This window comes from Aulonocara sp. 'chitande type north' Nkhata Bay, linkage group LG6, assembly GCF_057382095.1.
Source record: "Aulonocara sp. 'chitande type north' Nkhata Bay isolate Kocher_YH1m ecotype deep benthic linkage group LG6, A_spYH_male_GT1.1, whole genome shotgun sequence".
Classification (NCBI taxonomy): domain Eukaryota; kingdom Metazoa; phylum Chordata; class Actinopteri; order Cichliformes; family Cichlidae; genus Aulonocara; species Aulonocara sp. 'chitande type north' Nkhata Bay.
Genome location: NC_141349.1, coordinates 17,711,874 through 17,729,957, shown reverse-complemented (window position 1 = coordinate 17,729,957; position 18,084 = coordinate 17,711,874). Strand labels below are relative to the sequence as shown.

Below are 18,084 nucleotides of genomic sequence, written 5' to 3'. Positions count from 1 at the left end.
AAGAAACCTCTGGCTGAACCAGGCTCAGGCAGGGGCAGCGATCCTTGCCATGCCTCGTTGGGGGTGAGGTTTAGGATTATAGTCCTTAATTTTGCAATATTGAATATTATTGTGTAAAATATCTTCTACAAAAGAAAAAAATGACACAAAAACAAAGCAAAAATGAGCAGGAAATGACAACAGAAGCATCTCAAGCTATAGCAGCATGCATTCTCTAAACTGAATGTGCATGTTTTAACATAAATAATGCCCTGAAAGAGTTCCTGTAAGGGCCATAATACAAACTTTTTTGTAATATTTTGTCATTTGTGCTTATTCATACTCTTCTACTGACTTATTACGTCCATGCTGCAACCTGCGGGTTGTCTTGTTTACTTTTCGTTCTTTTTCCATCCTCCCTTTTTATTTCTTGTATTATCAATAACGAGTTTTCCTTGTGTATAAGCAATTTAAATAAATCTTGGCTTTTTCAGTTTATTTTGAAAATTATGACAGGATGTGGGGTTGGTTGTGGCTGGCTTTACGCAGTATGTTGACGGGGAGCCTGAGCTCAGGTACAGCGCATCACACTCAGAGGGAAGAGAGAGAGAGGCAGAGGGAAGGATATTTATAGCCTAAAGCGAGGCTGCAGCGCAGAGATAAGGCTCGGAGCCAAGCCGCCGGCAGGCAGGGAGACAAGCTTAGGAAAACGAGGACGCGTCAAAATGAAACACTTCCTTACGGTTGTTATACTCGGGGCTGCGGTAGTCACCCTGGTCAGCGCGGCCAGTACCGACGGGGCGATCTCCTTCGAGTACCACCGCTATGAGGAGCTGCGGAAAGCGCTGGTGTCGGTGTGGCTGCAGTGTCCGACCATCACCCGCATCTATACCATCGGGGAGAGCTTCGAAGGCCGCGAGCTGCTGGTGCTAGAGATGTCCGACAATCCGGGGACGCACGAACCTGGTCAGTTTTACGCAAACACAAAGTCTGTTTCACACCGAACGCGCGGGACCATCACCATCCCCACTCCCTTTGTCCCTGCTTTCTGTCGTGGAATGAACTAATATAAATCCATTACCACCCGCTGGGATAACACAAATACATTATGCACTATTGCGCATAGCAGCAGTTTGGCTATGCCCTCATTTGTGTGTGTGTGTGTGTGTGTGTGTGTGTGTGTAAAGGTTATAGAAAAATGACTTGTGTCCCCGAGATAACAGCAGAGGAGGAGCGCAGGTGGGTCGTGCTGTGCGTAAAGGGGCGAGCGAGGGCCCCGCTGCATCAGTTCTGATGAATCTAGATAGTGGGATCAGCCGTGCAAAGCCGCCATTTTGCTGATTGATAATGATCTCTTTGCGCTTATCCCGATTCGTGATTCTTAGAAAACACCACAGATCGTGCCGTGACCTATTTGGAGGTGTTTCGAATTAGCCTTTCCAGCTTAAAAAGGAAGTTCAATTCAAAGGAAGGAGGCTTTGACTTAAATGGACCCATTAGTCATTAGCAGGGCTCTACAGTCATTATCATTACATCCCTATCTGCTTCAGTGCTCTGTACTATTTACTGGATGAAACAACAGATGATGAGTTTTACTGATGCGGTGCATTAGGCAAAACAACTACAGATGTGGTTAACCGCGTTTTAGATGCAATCCACCTTCTCCTTTTGCCAAATTTTCCTCTCCTATATGGGAAACTTCCATTTTGGGAGGAAAGCTGCATCTTCAGACTCATCAGATGGCTTTCCAAAATATTTTAAATACAGAGGGTGTTTGTTCCAGGGCCCCAAATGATCATAAGCTCTGTGGAAAAACGACCGTGGTTAAATTTCCCCGGAATATGAGCCTTTATGCTTTCTTGGAAGGATGTCACTGAAACAATCTTTGGTTTCTTTATTTATTTTTAATCTTTTAGCTCTCTTTTTAAAATGCCAGACTTGGAATCCATGTCTTCATTTGTATATATGATGGTAAACATTAAAAACACCAATCCCTAACTGAGCATTGGCTTGTTTTTCACATACATTAGTAATAAAGTCCTTTTATCATTTTGACCTCTTAATCCAAACCTCACTGCTGACCCGCTCAGACTCATTGGGGTGCTTTAAGTATGGAAACAGTGAGAGGTACACTGCTGGTCCAACCCTAGCCTGTAGTTTATTTAACCTTTAATGAACATTTGGGAATGGTTTAGTGATTCCTAGCCAGCTCTCTCCAAATGGGAGCTTTAGCCATGATCTACTGCAGGAAATAATTAATTTCATTTCAGTAATCCTGAGCTAGAGTTTTCAAAGGAAAGCGGAAACTCGTTATATTGTAGCACAAAGGTAATATTTTGTGGGATTTATTTGTGTGGAGAGGTGTATCTTTTCTATGGGTGTATTTTTGCGTCGTTAATGGTGCACCACAGGTTTGGTGTGCCACTCCGCTCACATGGTCACAGAGTCTAATGACCATACATACTAAATAAGTCTGTAATAGTCCAGTGGGCGTACGCAGGCATGAGTCACAGTAGCGAGCCGTTATTACTACCAGATGAGTTTCCAAGCCGCTACTTCGCTAAACAGGGCTGGGGCCTCCCCTCCTCCTTCAGCCTTTTCCTTTTCCTCCCTTTCCTCCTCTCCCTCTGCATCTCTGCCGAGCAAAACATCCACAGAGGGCAGGAGCACGATGAAACAGAGAAGCGCAGAGGGGGCAGAGCAGAGTAAGAGGAGGGAACTGCGGATGTGTGACAAGAAGGATAAAACTCAAGCTTCCTTTAAGGCGTCCTGCTCATATTTTATTTGAGCCTGCAGTGTGTTCGAGCTAAGGTGGAGCCAAAATAGCTGTTGCCGGGGCAACAGATCGGCTTAGTGCACTGAGCCGACTAGCGGCTCGTAGTTGGCTGGCTGACTGTCTGGCTCAGGGAAGACCATGGTGATGGTTCTGAGCGGATGCATCTGTCAGTAAGCAGCCATCTGTCATGCGGTGCGGCACTGGACCTGCCTGTAGTCATAAATACTTGTAACACATTAGTATACATTCAGTGCCCATAGTGTGGATGGAGTCTGGATCAGCAGGTCTTTCTATATTTTCAATGGGTCACATTCTCACTCACCAAAACAGACCCCCGAACCCAAATTAGTGCCTGGTTTGCTCTCATTGATTTTGTTTCTCGTCTTTATGTTTGGTTATGTTGCTGGTGAAAAAAAAATCTGTAGCTGACAGCAATGCCTTCCCAGGAAACGAATGAACTCAGCAGAACACGAGGCAGCTAAGACCCACATATTTTCCTGCAGCAGTTTGTTGTCAACAAATCTTTTTAAAAAAAGGAGAGTGAGTAATGGACTGGGGTGTGCCAGGTGGACAGACACATGATTCAAACAAACAATACTGCACTGATTCCGCTGGATGTGCAGGTCTGCCTAGACACTTGTTATCTGACAAGCTTACCATTAAAAAGGGGTAAATGTTGCGTTTCCTGATTCTTTCTGCTGTCCACGGTGATACGACATCACAGGGCAGCGCTTCAGACCTGTTTCGAGTGCCATATATATGCGCTTTCAGCTTGGCATTTCCTTTAACATTGTATGATGGCATGAAAAGTTCAGGACTAGGCTTTTCATGGCTGAAACTACTTGGCATGATATGATACTTGAAAAGGAAACAGGAAGAGTGAAATGATTTGAGGAAAATGGCGTGTTATTCATTTACCGTTGACACCAGCCTGCCAGAAAGTGATCACATGTAGGCTTTTTTTAAAAAAAGTCAAGTATTTTCATTTTTATGTATTCAGGTAGATTCATCATATGCCACTTCTCCACCATCCACCTTTTAAAAGGGAAACTGCTGCATTAAATCTGTCTGAATATAGTTAGGCTACTACCACGGCTTAAACTGTACATAAGAAACACGTGAATGTCCCTCAAAGTGCACATTATGTACTTTTGATACTCAAGGAGCCATTTGAGGATTGTTATTCAAACTAAAGGATTTGAATGCTTCCATCATTTGAAGGAGTCTGAATCTCACAGCTGGCTTATATTTAAGCTAAAAGCTTCTTTTCATCAGGGGAAATGAGGCTCTGGTTAAACTCTTTTGGCTCTCATGTCTGGAACCATTTACAATGTTTCTAACACCAGTAGGAGAAACCCTATATTGTAATATGCTTGGCTTTGTCTGAAGGTGAAAAAAATATGTCAGTATGAGGTACTGCTTGATCCAATCTGCTGTAGACCATCTCACGAGGTGGAAGATGTCATAAGACTGCACGGCTGTCTGTTTTATGATACGACAGTGAAAGTGTGAAATCCCCAGTGAGCACAGACTGAGATGCCCGGTTAAAGCATATAACAGGCAGACACACCGCTGAATATAACATATCAGATGACACTGGGTGTGTTGACTATAACCTGTCCTTTTCAATGCTACACGCTCCTGTTAGAAGACATTACGGTGGAGGGGAAGGGGATCTAAAATGAGGACATTTTGCTTCGTGTAGAGATGGTGAAAACAGCCGAGAGACAAGAGGTGCTGATGGGAAAAGGAGCTAAAAATGACAGGAATGATAATTGAAAAAACAGGAGCGTCACAGGAGTGCAAGTGTGATGAGGGTGAAGAAGAACACGGGGAGAATAAGGGAACAGCAGAAATGGAAAAAAATGGATGAAAGAAAGGCCAAGGCATCAGCCAGAGGTCATTCATTATACATCAGACACCCACAGCCATCTACCACCTCATCCTCATTCTTCGCCTTCACTCTGCTCTGACATGTTTTTCCTCCATCTTCCACTGTCAGCTTTGCTTTTATTCTCACCCTTTCCTACACTTTTTTGTTCTTTGTTCCTTTTTTTTCCTCTCTTTTTCCCTTTTGGCAGGCGTCGGTTATAAGCAACTATAGCTCCCACAGGCTGTGAGAGTGCTCTTTCAGGAGAGCACAGCCATTAATGTGTAAATGAGAGGCAAAAATTGCACAAGTTCTATGTTATAGACTACAAATGTAGAGGCTTTGAAATCTTGGACGTGAGTTGTTGTGTTCTGAAAACAGTTTCACAGGTTTTTAGAAAGGTGTTTAGACACCAGCAGAAACTGGTGCATTCACGGGGGATAGGGGGAATCAAGCATTTACAGACTACAGCAGCGAATGAGCATCCGCATACCAAGAATTTTTTTATCGATGCCCATCCAAAAGAATCTAAAGCAAAGACTATAGATTAAAGATAATTGTAAGAATAAAAAATGACTTCATGTGGTAGAAATAAACTGAGCACTGGTGAGCTTTCTCTTGTCTTTGTCCATGTGTCTGTAATGTGAGCGTGTATATGAGTGTGTTTGTGTACCCAGGCACGAGACAGACGGACAGATGCGGAGTGAGAGTCTGTTTACTCGCTCTCCCAGTTCATTTATCTCCCTTAGAACCTGCCCCTGGCAGGGTTGCCACGACGACTGAGAGCGTGCTTAATGTGGTCATTCCCAAATGACGTTTGTAGCTGCAGCCATAATTACTCGGTCGCCTAGGAGACTTTAGTGCTGCTGATCATTTGTGACAAAGGTCGGAGGATGCATTGGATTTTGGCAGCGTCACATGTGTCATATTAACCTTTAGCAGCAGGGAGTGATTTAAAGCTAAAGAGCATTTGGAAACTCAAGTTTTTACTGAAGTTAAGTTGTGATATGTAAAATCCATGAAAACAGAGAAAGATGATGTGATGTTCTTCTTAATCAATTAGTTAGACTAAATTTTTAATGGTTTCATCTTCACCTCATTTGAATCACTGTAAAGTGAATCTGTTTTGGCTTTGGGATGTTTTCCACATGAAGGATGTGGCTGATCTGGACCTTTGTCATATTTTACATACTAGTAAAACCTGTTCAGCCTTACAAATTAAATATTAACTGCTTTTGTGAGTATCATATGTGGACTACTTAAAACATGTATGTACAAAAGTCTTGCACCAACCCTTGTTTCTTCTTTTCAGTTCAGCTGAATTGAATTTATATACTGTAGCACCAGTTCAAAACAACAGGAGTCCAACTTTCTTTTAATAGTTCTTTTAATTTGTAATAGTTCTCCAGACTTTCTGAAAGTCTTTTAAAGTTCTTCTTTTGACATTAGCTGCTTTTTCACTCATTTTTAATCCAGTCCTTGTACCTGGCTATTTTCAGATGGATGAAGAATCAGATACATCTTTTGTTTGCTAAGCAACTTAACACTGATCTATGAATCACTGAAGCACAAAAAGGCACCTGTGTTTACATGTACCAGATGACTTAGCAAACATCCAGTTTGAAATTGTATCCGAATGCACTTTGTTACTAGCAACCTATCAAAAAACCTCATCATCTGTTCTAATTTCAAAGATAACAGATGGAATTATGATTTTGATACACTATATAATACCATCAGAAAGGCATCTGAAGGTTAACAGCGTCATGACAATGATCCCAGTACATAAAAACCATACCTGGATAGAAAAAAAACACAGTCAAGGATTGGCCTCCCAGAGCCTGGTGCATTGTGGGATCATCTTGACAGAGAACAGAACAAAAGGCACCAAACATCCAAAGAAGAGCATCGAGTGTCCTTGAAGAAGCCTGGAAACTGTTCCTGAAGACTACTTAAAGAAGTTAGAAGAAAACTGCCAACGAGAGTTCAGGCTGTGTTGAGGAACAAATGTGGTCACACCACATATTCACTTTCAAGCTTTAAAATAAAAAGAAACAACGGATGAATTCGCATAGGAATGTTTCCTGTTATGAACTAATGCTATCACAGGTGACGTCTTACATTTCAGAAGTGAAGGGTCTCAGCTACATCAGTTTCATATGTTGAAAAATCCACATTTGCAGTTTCATGTGTGAGCAGTTTTTTACGCGGGTGTCAGAGTTAAAGCTCATTCTGACCTTAACAGAAAAGAGGAATAGATTGAGAAATAAGGGGGAGGGTTTGCATGTGTAAAAACAGAACAGATGGAGCTGTTATGAAGTGTTAATGAGGGTGAATCTGCAAAAAAACATATGAAAACAAATGACAGGCGTACTCCTCATGTCACCTCATAACTAGCTACATGAGTCTGCACATATATGGGTTCTAAATAAACATGCACAGCTCTGTAGTCTGCATGCTAACATGGAGTTCAACAGCATAAAAGCGTGTTTCGTAAGGGAGACGGGAAATGTCTCACGATACTGAGCATCTGTTTAATAGCTTGAAACACAGTAACTCATTTTTTGGCTGAATGCAACATCAAAGTGTGTGTGTTTGAGTGTGTGTGCACATGCATATGGCAGCTCTGTCGGGCTTCTGAAGGCTGTAAAAACAAAACCATCCAGCAACGCCAGGACAGAAAGAGTTAATTGCAGGCTTGAAATCATTAGTAGCAACTGTGAGGAGATTCAAACATTTAAAAATAACCTGACTACCAGATGTGGCTGGGTGGTGTGTGTGTGTGTGTGTATTACTCACGCATGAAGCTGCTGGCATTACTCTACAAATACATGAAGAGTACAGCCAAAATGGATTTAAAAAGTCTTGAAAGCATTTTATACAATAATTTAGTTGTAGAAGAATATATATAAGATACACAGAATAATAATAGTCATTATTCTTTAGTGGAAAAATAAGGACAACGAAATGACCCAATCAGGGTAGAAGGAAGAACAATAAAAACACAGTTCTCAGTAAAACCAGCACCCTGCAGCGATTTGGCTTCAGCACACTTGGATACTCGCTTGCTTTTCAACATCTGCCATTCTCAAACTACATTTTATAACTTGTAACCGATCTGAACAAAAGACTTTGTTCTCGTGCAGCCGCAGAAAGCCATTAATCTTCGATTCATAGCCAATCAAAGAATGTTTACAGCTCGCTGCAGCTCATACGTTTTCTTCTTTGTCATTTTGTTAAAGGGCTTTAAATAGGTCCAATTTCAAACTTGTCCGTGTTTTGTATATATTTGTATAGATGAAGAGCCTAATTAGTATCTAAAACAGATGGTGGGATCATGTGGGTTTATTACAAGGCAAATTCACTGGGCTCAAGACAGAAATAGCTTTTAGATATGAAAGCAAGATCACCTTTGATAAAGAAAAGCAGATGCAGTTTTTCTACCCACGCACTGACGTGGCCAATAACAGTAAATCCACCAAATGGTACAGTGTGTATTTTTAGATAAATACAAAGAAAGGAACCAAATTTAGAATCAACTCAGATCCAAGGTTCTCAAAAACAGGACAGGATGTTGAAATGTGCAAAACATAATCAGGATATCAGACTACGACCCTGGCGCAATACAGTAATATGTGTATTAAACACAGACGTTCAGTGAGCAAGGATAAAAGTACATTTCTTAAAGATTTGTCATCCAGTCACACAGGTCTAGATGCTGACTGGTAACTGTTCACTGAGGACTAATGTGTATCCCCTGATCATTTGGTGAGGGGTGAAATTGCTCTACCAAAAATCATCTTGCGTTGAGGCAATGTTGCCTGCAAACACTCAGCATTTACTTTTCAAGCTGTAGGGAAAAATTAGAAAAACTGACACAAAGCAGAAACATAAGCCGTCCACCTTCACAGTTAAAGTTGCATCTTTTTGGTCTCAGTGGTAAGCACATCTTTTACTTTTTCTTTCTTTTTTTTAAATACTGCTTAATAAGTTGTTGGTGAGTGTTTGCAGTGGCAAGTTTCCATGACAACTACAAGTGACCAGTACACAGTTTTTACTGTTGACAAATCCATTATTTGCAAAACATAAATGTTTTAAAAATCTGAAATGTAACTGATAACAAATGAGTGGCTGCGGCTCTGGAGGTAAGCAGGTCATCTAATAATCGCCAGGGTTGGTGGTTTGATCCTTGGCTGTTACAGTCTGCATGCCAAACTGTCCTCATCAGATTGTGAATGCGTGTGAATGTTACAAAGAAGGAAAAAAGTGCTCGTATGTGTGTGTGAACGAGACTTGTTGTTTGAAGTGCTTTGAGTGGAAAAGTTGAAATAAGAAGCAGTCCATTTGCCATTTACCCACTTTTCTGGTGATCTGAAGAGCTCACTGTGGTGAAGATTGGCTTGTAAAAGCTTTAAAAGCTTTTGAAAAAAATCCAAAATTAGATTGGCATTTGAACCTGCCATGTACGGCCTCCTGCCTCATTTCAGACAAACACCTTCATATTTAATAGACGTAAAAGACGTAATAATAAAATACTATCCCCAAGTGTAAAATACACTGATAATTTGGTAACTGGAATGACTTTAAGTGACTTTGTTAATTAGTAGGTTTTAATCAATCATCAGTAATCATAGTTGGTGACTGTTAATCAGTGATTTGGGGAATTAATTTTGGTGTTTTGAGTTAAATTCTCTCTCAAACCCATCATCAGCAGGCTCCTCGGTGCCACGTGTCTGACAGAACAGTGTGTGACACAGTCGCTGCTTAATCCACTGTGTCTCTCTCATTATTGTCCAGAGGAGCACTGGGCTCGACGTTTGATATGATGTAACCTTTCTGTTGATGAGTCAGTGTGTTCGTCACTCCTCGAGCGTGGACGTCCTCTGTGTCCACGATAACTTCCATAACAAATCATAATGCGACCTGTTTGGTCCCGAGGAGATAACAGATTGTTTCCATGATGGTTTCCCGCTATAGTGTCGATGTGGCCAGCTGTATGTGTGCATTTTTTTCTTTTTGTGAGATTACGTGAGAGCGGTTTATGCTGATTCATTGTCAGCTTTGTCAAATCCTCCTCCTTTGTGAGATGTGTGTTCAGTTCTGCCTCTCGGCCAAAAACCTGCTCTTCACAACAGGGATGGTTACATTATGTCCAGTCACAGTTACGTCTGTGTGACAGTGACTCAACAGGAGCCTTCTGGTTTCTTGCAGGTGAGCCTGAGTTTAAATACATCGCCAACATGCATGGCAACGAGGCGGTGGGCAGAGAGCTGCTCATCTACCTGGCTCAGTACCTGTGCAACCAGTACCAGCAGGGCAACGAGACCATCATCGATCTCATCCACAACACCCGCATCCACCTCATGCCGTCAATGAACCCCGACGGCTTTGAGAAAGCCGCCTCACAGGTGAAGAAACAGCACGTAAAAATCACTTTTTGAACTTTACGTCTGGACAGTTTAAGCTTGCAGCCCTGCAAACAGTCATTTAGGAACCACAAGTCTTTAAATTACACCTACACAGCAAGAGCAGCATCTATTAAAGCTCCAGACACTGTCTTTTAATCTGTCCCCATCTCATTTCTGTTTACTGTGCAGCCCGGAGAGATTAAGGACTGGTTTGTGGGCCGCAGTAATGCGCAGGGGGTGGATCTAAATCGTAACTTCCCTGATCTGGACCGCATCATCTACATCAACGAGCGGGAAGGCGGAGCCAACAACCACCTGCTGCAGAACATGAAGAAGGCTGTGGATGAAAACACCAAGGTAAAACAAACTGACTTACTGATTACAGGATAAGGTGGCCGTTATTTCTTACTTACCATGAAAAGATTGAAGTAGCAATAATAATGCTAAGACTCAAATGTTTGAGTCTTATTCACCCTTTCTGTGTCACTCAGAAACAAGCTAATTCAAGCTATGTAATAAATATGCTTATATAAGTTCATTAATAAATGATATTAACATTGAGAACTTTATTTTAAATATTTTTAAGAAATGTTGCACAGAAAGGAATAAATAGTCCATTTGCTCTGGTCTGTTTTCATGTGTGGATTGCTGAACATCTGTGGGTATCTACGGGACATTTACAGTAGAAGGATGGAAAATGTGAGGTTGAACCAAAGCTGCTATAATCAAAAGTGTAGAATATAACAAAGCTAGTAAATGAATGGCTAAATGAAGGGTTGCCAGCTCAGTGGGGAATCAAAATCCCCCCAAAATTGACCCTTGGTATAGTGGGGTGTCCACTGTGTGTGTGTGTGTGTGTGTGTGTGTGTGTGTGTGTGTGTGTGTGTGTGTGTGTGTGTGTGTGTGTGTGGGGGTGGCATTTTTTGTGTGTGCATGTGCAGAAATGATGAATTGATAACTAGCAATTCAAAAATGGCATTTTCATTTATTATTACCCCTTTCATGTTCATTCATCAAAAGTAACCAAATTTGATGGGAAATCCTTTGAATATTAAGTAATTTGATTACTTGTAAATTCTAATTTTGTGACATACGTACATGAAATTTAATGGAATCTAATCAAATTAAATTGACTTGACTGGCATGCATTCAGTTTATACCAAGCATATTTTCCTTAATGATTAATCAGTTGAATAAATACAACTTTGATTTGATATATTTCAACTGCATTTTATTCAAAATTATTGTACCATGTTTATTGAGGGTCAAGAATCCTTTTTTTTGAGTTTGTGTAGGTCGAAGGTGATATTGCTTTAGACATTTATTATCTAAACATTATTGTAATTGTAATTTTTTAATGTTTCACATTTGCAGCTGGCTCCAGAGACCAAGGCTGTGATCCACTGGATCATGGACATCCCCTTCGTCCTCTCGGCAAACCTGCATGGAGGAGACGTTGTGGCCAACTATCCATATGATGAAACCCGCACTGGTACACACACACACACACACACACACACACACACACACACACACACACACACAGTATAAGGACATTTATATCACATTTTAGAGTCCATTTGAGTTTTATTGAAGCCTATTCCCTCCACTGAAAAGAAAAAAACATTATAAAACACTGGCGCTGCTCTTCATCATCATCATCATCGCAGATATGATTCCTGATGATGCGACCCAAATATCCACATTTAAAACTTCCCAAACAGAGCAAGTGAAGTTTTTGCTTCGCCTTTAGTAGAAGAGATCACTCCCACACCTGTTTTTCCTGTTTGGGTTGTTAAACTGTATGTAAACTGTTCCTTTCTTTCATGTGAGGATGTTTATCAAGATAAATATTTGAACCGTTTATGTAACAGCAAACATTTTAGTCCCTTTTCTTTAGAATGCCGTAAATTTGATTTAAATCAGATGGAAAATCTTTCCACCGGCCGGTTCCTCTGCGTCATCGCTCAAAGCAAACAAAATGTGTTGAGCAGGCACACGTTTTCTGCTAACACTTCATCATAGCCGCTCTCTAAATGGCGAGCGCTTGTTTGTTCTCTTTCCTCTCATTAAGGATCCACGCATGAGTACAGCGCCAGTCCGGATGATGTGATGTTCAAGTCTTTGGCTAGAGCCTACTCCATGTATAACCCCGTCATGTCCGATCCTCACCGAGCCCCGTGTCGCAAGAACGATGACGACTCCAGCTTCAAAGACGGCATCACTAACGGCGGGGCCTGGTACAGTGTGCCTGGAGGTAAGAGGCAACTAAAGCATACCTCTCAATAAGGACTTTCTCCCTTGATTGCTCAGTATGGCCAAGCCACCAGCTCTCAGAAGAGTCCTGGTTGCGCCAAACCTCTTCCATCTGAGGCGTCTGTGCTCATGGGAACTCTGATGCAGCAGAAACGTTTTTGTAGGCTTCCCCAGATCTGGGCTTTGCAACAACCCTGTCTCTGAGCTCTCTAGGCTGTTAATTTGAGCTCACAGTTTTTGCTGTGATATGCATTGTCAGCCACAAGGCCTTCTATAGAGAGGCAATTAAATTTACCACAGGTGGACTTCAGTCAAGGCGTAGAAATGTCTCAGCAACGGTCAAGAGAAACTGGAGGGATTGAGCTAATATGTTTTTTTGCAATAGGCTTGAATTCTTATGTAGATGTTACCAAAAGCGGGCAGTATGGTGGCACAGTGGTTAGCACTGTTGCCTCACAGCAAGAAGGTCCTGAGTTCAATTGCACCATCAGGTCTTTCTTTCTTTCTGTGTGCAGTTTCCATGTTCTCCCTGTGCTTGCGTGGGTTCTCTTGAGGTACTCTGCCTTCCTCCCACAGTCCAAAGACATGCAGTTATTGGGGTTAGGTTAACTGGTTATTCTAAATTGCCCATAGGTGTGAATGTCTGTCTGTATGAGTTAGCCGTGCGACAGACTGGTGACCTGCCCAGGGTGTACCCTGGCTCTCACCCTAAGACTGCTGGGATAGGCTCCAGTGTGCCCGCAACCCTGAAAAGCCAAAGAGAATGGAAGGATGTTACAAAAATTCTGTTTTCAGTTTGTCCGTATGGGGTAGTGTGTGTAGATTAATGAGGAAAAAAAGAATTGATGGCATCATGCTGCAACATAACAAAACTGAACAAGGTGACGTGGGTGTGAAGACTTTCTCAAGTCACTGTATTTAACTATGTATATTCTTTTCAGGTAAATGGTTAACCCATTTTCAAATATATAATCCTGAATTCTGTTGACTTTTTCGGTTTTGCTTTCTTTCTCTCTGCGGTTTACAGGAATGCAGGATTTCAACTATCTCAGCAGCAACAGTTTCGAGATCACTCTGGAGCTCAGCTGCGACAAGTTCCCCAATGAGGAAACGCTGAAGAGCTACTGGGAGCAGAACCGCAACTCGCTCGTCAACTACATCGAGCAGGTAGGCAGGACTCTAAATACAGATGCCATAAATCACGGTTTGCAGTCTCTTCCATTTGCACAGCTGACCCAGAGACAATACCAATGCTTGCAATCTCAAGTCTATAAGTGCTAATGCTTGAAATAAACTGCAAAATGTGTCATCTATAAGAGCAAAATTGACCTTCACAGTCACAACATATTTTCAGATCATAGGTTGGATCTGGCAGGATTTATGTGACTAATTCTGCTAATGGAGGTGAAAGAATCGTGACTTTGATGGTAAAAAGGAACCACATAATCGGACACGTAATGCAGCCTCACGCCGTCAGAGTTGCAACTGCCCATCCAGACGTCAGACACTAATTTGTGGTGATGCCACTTCTTCCTTTGTTTGCTCACAAGAGATTGCTCAACCAGAAAAAGCTCTATATTTATTAAATGCTCAATGCTCTGCTGAGGACACTGTTACATTACATCTTCTCCACCAAAAACGAACAAATCTTTTACACCTGAAAAAATGCTGCCATCAGTCCTAGAGGGAACATGTTCTTCACGTGTCAATGTGCGCATTGTGTGCAGGTTCACCGTGGTGTTAAGGGCTTTATCCGTGACCTTCAGGGCAACCCTATTTCCAATGCCACTGTATCTGTGGAGGGTATTGACCATGACATCACCACAGGTAAATTCACACAATTCACAAAGCACAAGTGCTATCACAGCTTTTGCTTGCTCCATGTGAGAAATATAACGGAGAGATGGTGCAATGCCTCCATCTCGTGGATAGTGTGGGTACTGCAGTTGTTGCTCGGAGCTGCTCTGAGCATCAGTGTGTTGGTTAAACACATTTTAATAAGACAATCTGTATTTTATAGCCAAAGATGGAGACTATTGGCGCCTACTGGCTCCAGGAAACTACAAAGTGGCAGCCTCTGCCCCTGGATACCTGACTGTCATCAAGAAGGTGGCTGTACCCTACAGCCCTGCAACCAGGGTAAGACACACAAACAAATGACCCATCACATTCCCTGTGGGGTCCTTTATCTTTCCAGAAGGTAACCTGAGTGGAAGTTTCCCAGCCATATTTTCTGGATCTCTAAACCCTACACCTATATGAAAATATACAATCTAGAATGAGTCACTGAACCTTGGTCCCTCCAGCAGACACCACAAACACATCAGATGCTGGATGTCTGACTAATGTTGGCACCGCCTACGTAATAATGTAAGGTCTCGGTTGAAGTGTCTGTTCACAATAAGCCACTAAACGTTTAACAGCTGTTAAGTGCTTAGTATGAGTAACAAAGGGAGGAGAGTTTGTTCACTCAGAAGCCCTCATGTCAAGCTGCATAGGACGGAATTTGTAGGGCAGAATTTTTAAAGTCTGCAAGCTACCAAGTGAGTCTGCAGCAGAAAAATGATTATGAGTATTTAAACTGAATTCTATTCAAAATCAGTCTGGATTGCATATTCTTGATAAAAGATATCAGAGTCTCTATTTTTTTCTTCTTACCAGCCCTGTTAACAATCTTAAGATTGCCCAGATTAATTTCTAGAGAACCAGTTGTTTTCCTGTCATGGAGGATGCTTTAGTTTATCAACTAATAGCTAAAGAATCTTTTCAAAGCTTCCAGTTGCATCACAGAGTCTTTATTATCAGATGGAATCAGTTCTGCTATTTTTGAACTTCTGCCCAGACTTTTCAGGACATTAAAAACAAGGACAAACAGATGAAAAAGCTGAAGTAATAACTGCACTAAACACTGCTGGAACTGTGCAAATTTTAAAAGAGAATGAATCGCGCACTGAAGGCACAGGAAAATGGCTACTTTTAGAGACCTTCATAGATTTCTTTTTGACATACAAGACATTTTTATCCTTTTTTCAGATGTCTGCGCTTATAGATTGCATTCGATTTTATTGCATATGTGCAATGACAGTAAAGATGTTATTATTATGTTGATATGGTCTCATATGGGGGGTCATGATAACCCTGTTAGTGTTTTAAGATAAGATCTGGTGTTAGTTGTAGTTTAATAGAATTGTCTTCCAACCGGCCCTGTCCCCTGTCCTGGTGCTGCTACATCGCTGTTCGATGCTGCGATCTGTTCTGAGTCAGTAAAAGCCTGGAGAGAGATCAAAGAAAGCAGTGATATTCATCTACATGTGGCCACCTGTAACTGTGGATTAAGTGCGATGACACCAACTGAGCTCAAGAAGTCTGTAGACGTGACAATAAACACAAAAAGGTTCTGCTATTCTTTATAGAGCAGGTTTGAGATGTATTTTTTTCATTTCCAAAAAACTAATACATATTTTACATATTGGAATTAAAGAATAGCAACAAAATATCCAGTATTGATTCCATCCTAATGCCTGCCTGTCGATACAATCAATGTTTGGATAGAGAAAATAGGAAAAAAAGCAACATTTGAATGAATGAATAGAAAAGTTTCTAGTTAAAGAACAACTTACAAAACCAACACATTAGCTCCAAAGTCCGTTGGATCCTCCTTGGTTCTCAGCTGCTGTATCTTGTGTGTCTCAGGTGGATTTTGAGCTGGAGTCCCTGATGGAGAGGAAGGAGGAGGAGCGGGAGGAGCTGATGGATTGGTGGAAGATGATGTCAGAGACACTGAACTTCTAACGATTTTGTCTCGCTGACGATCGGAGCATCCACAATTCGATGTAATATAGTCAACGTTCTGTGTGCCCGTCCGCTCTGAAAAAGAATATATTGTCTCTTCTTCTACTTCTTTCTTTTGATTGTGTTCTCTCCATTCTTACTTTTATTAATTTTGTTGTTTATTAATGTAAGAGTTTGCCTCACACTCCTGTAGATTGTTTGAATATCCTGCGTGCGCAGTGAAAGACAAAAGGAGGAATTTGCAGGCAACTTGCTGGCAGTGAGATTGGTCTTGACTTCCGTGGTATTGTGTTCTTTATCGTACACGTGATTGGTAACCATGGCACTCACCTATATATCCAATGAATGACTGACTGAGTAATAATGTATGTAAAAGATCTGTTTACATGATTGCCACATGGCTCTGTCTATAAGTATTCATTTCCCCTCCTGTTTTAAATGTCTCTGTTTCTCCAGGCTTTAGTACCAATACATACACAACGCTACTACACATGAAACCTTCCAAGTCTGAGTAGCTGTAAACACACACTCTGATACTCGTGCTGTTTTTTTCCTGTAAAATAAAGCCGATGTCGCACTATGGTACTGAGATAATCAGGGACATTGAAAACACTGTAAAATCACTGTAAACATCATATTGTAAACAGTCTATACAGGCAAGCTAGTTTCCATATACGTTATTGATGTTACGATTTTTTAAAACTGCAGCACAGCTTTGATTCCAGCACAAGATGAATGGTTATAATATTATAATATATACTGTATTTATGAACTAGGTATAGCAAGAAAAGTTTTTTTTGTAACTAAAAAAATATGAAGAACCACGATCATGACACTAATAAATCAGTCAACCCAAAGCCATTCCTTTGTATGTGCACTACACAGGAAATACTGTAAAACATAACGAAGGAAGATTCATGTTTACTGCAACATGAATCTTTTGAGTGGACAGTTGGCTGACTTACATGGATGCAGTTCACTTCATTTTAGAGCTCAGAAAGGATTTATTGAATGTATGGCTATGGAAATGGTTTAAACAATGTAAAGAATAAACAAATCAATAAAACTCCCCTCTTTATGTTGTCGAACTGCCGTCTGGTCTCTTTTGTTTCAGCTCTTTTTGGGTGAGAGCAACTGCAGTTGTTCACTTCTTAATGCCTCAAATCTGTTAACAAAGTCATTTTATTTATGGTTTCTTTATTTCCTCATGAGCAAAAGAATTTCACTTTATGATGTCAGCATATAGTTTTAGGTTTTCAGTGCTCACAGCTGTTGCCATAAGGTGTTGCTTACGGATGGTTGGAGAAGTTACCGCCTATAATTATAGCAAACACCCATCCGTGAAATGGTCATATAACAATCACTACTGCAAATTCTGACTTACCAAACCAAGTTTGATGTTCTGGTACAAGCACGTGCCTGTTTGATTATTGTATAAGAAGATGATGTTTGCATTTTAAACATTTTACAGCTCAAATAAGATGAGAATATAAAATTCTGATGTAGATTTCTATTCTGTTTGAGTGCAGCAACGCTGTGCATCTCTCTGACTTGGTAACCTTTTAGCCTTCTCTTTTTTTTTATAGAAACAGCTCATTTCTGCATAAACTTAAACTTATGTTATAGTTTATGAATTTATTGGTAAAAAGCAAAAACAATAAAAAAAAAAGGGAAGTAAGATCATTGCAGGAGCTTCTCGATCTTGTATACCAGCAGTATAGCAATGTTCAAACGAGTAAGAAAAAAGAAGTTTTATAAATCAGGATAATAAAAAAATGTTTAATTCAAAAGAAAATGATTTTGTTACATTCAGAATTTCTGTTAAACACTGAATGTAATTATTTTGTTTTTGTAAATATTTTATTAATATTAAGGTTGGTTACAGTGGACATCATCTCTAAATTGTGTTGGCATGGACTCAATTTCTGATGTCAGTTTGACTCTTCTAATCACTTTACATATATCGTTTTTTTCCCCCTTGCACATTAATGCATAGTGCAGTG

The 18,084-nt window shown here is 40.8% G+C and overlaps 1 protein-coding gene across 1 annotated transcript; it reads left to right on the top strand.

Annotated features, from left to right (window-relative positions):
• Positions 1–553: 553 nt before the first annotated feature.
• On the top strand, positions 554–17,169 carry cpe (carboxypeptidase E). The gene is made up of 9 exons (XM_086295324.1): positions 554–945; positions 9,837–10,033; positions 10,223–10,390; positions 11,408–11,525; positions 12,108–12,290; positions 13,317–13,456; positions 14,017–14,116; positions 14,310–14,428; positions 15,983–17,169. The coding sequence occupies exons 1-9, from the start codon at positions 705–707 to the stop codon at positions 16,079–16,081; spliced, it is 1,365 nt and encodes a 454-aa protein (XP_086151450.1). The 5' UTR covers positions 554–704; the 3' UTR covers positions 16,082–17,169.
• Positions 17,170–18,084: the final 915 nt, after the last annotated feature.

What these genes read in the sequence shown, in the direction of transcription:
- cpe (XM_086295324.1), top strand. Translation starts at nt 705, where the DNA reads ATGAAACACTTCCTTACGGTTGTTATACTCGGGGCTGCGGTAGTCACC. An exon ending in TCCGGGGACGCACGAACCTG is followed by an intron (nt 946 to 9,836) that starts GTCAGTTTTACG and finishes GGTTTCTTGCAG; the next exon opens with GTGAGCCTGAGTTTAAATAC. An exon ending in CTGGTACAGTGTGCCTGGAG is followed by an intron (nt 12,291 to 13,316) that starts GTAAGAGGCAAC and finishes TGCGGTTTACAG; the next exon opens with GAATGCAGGATTTCAACTAT.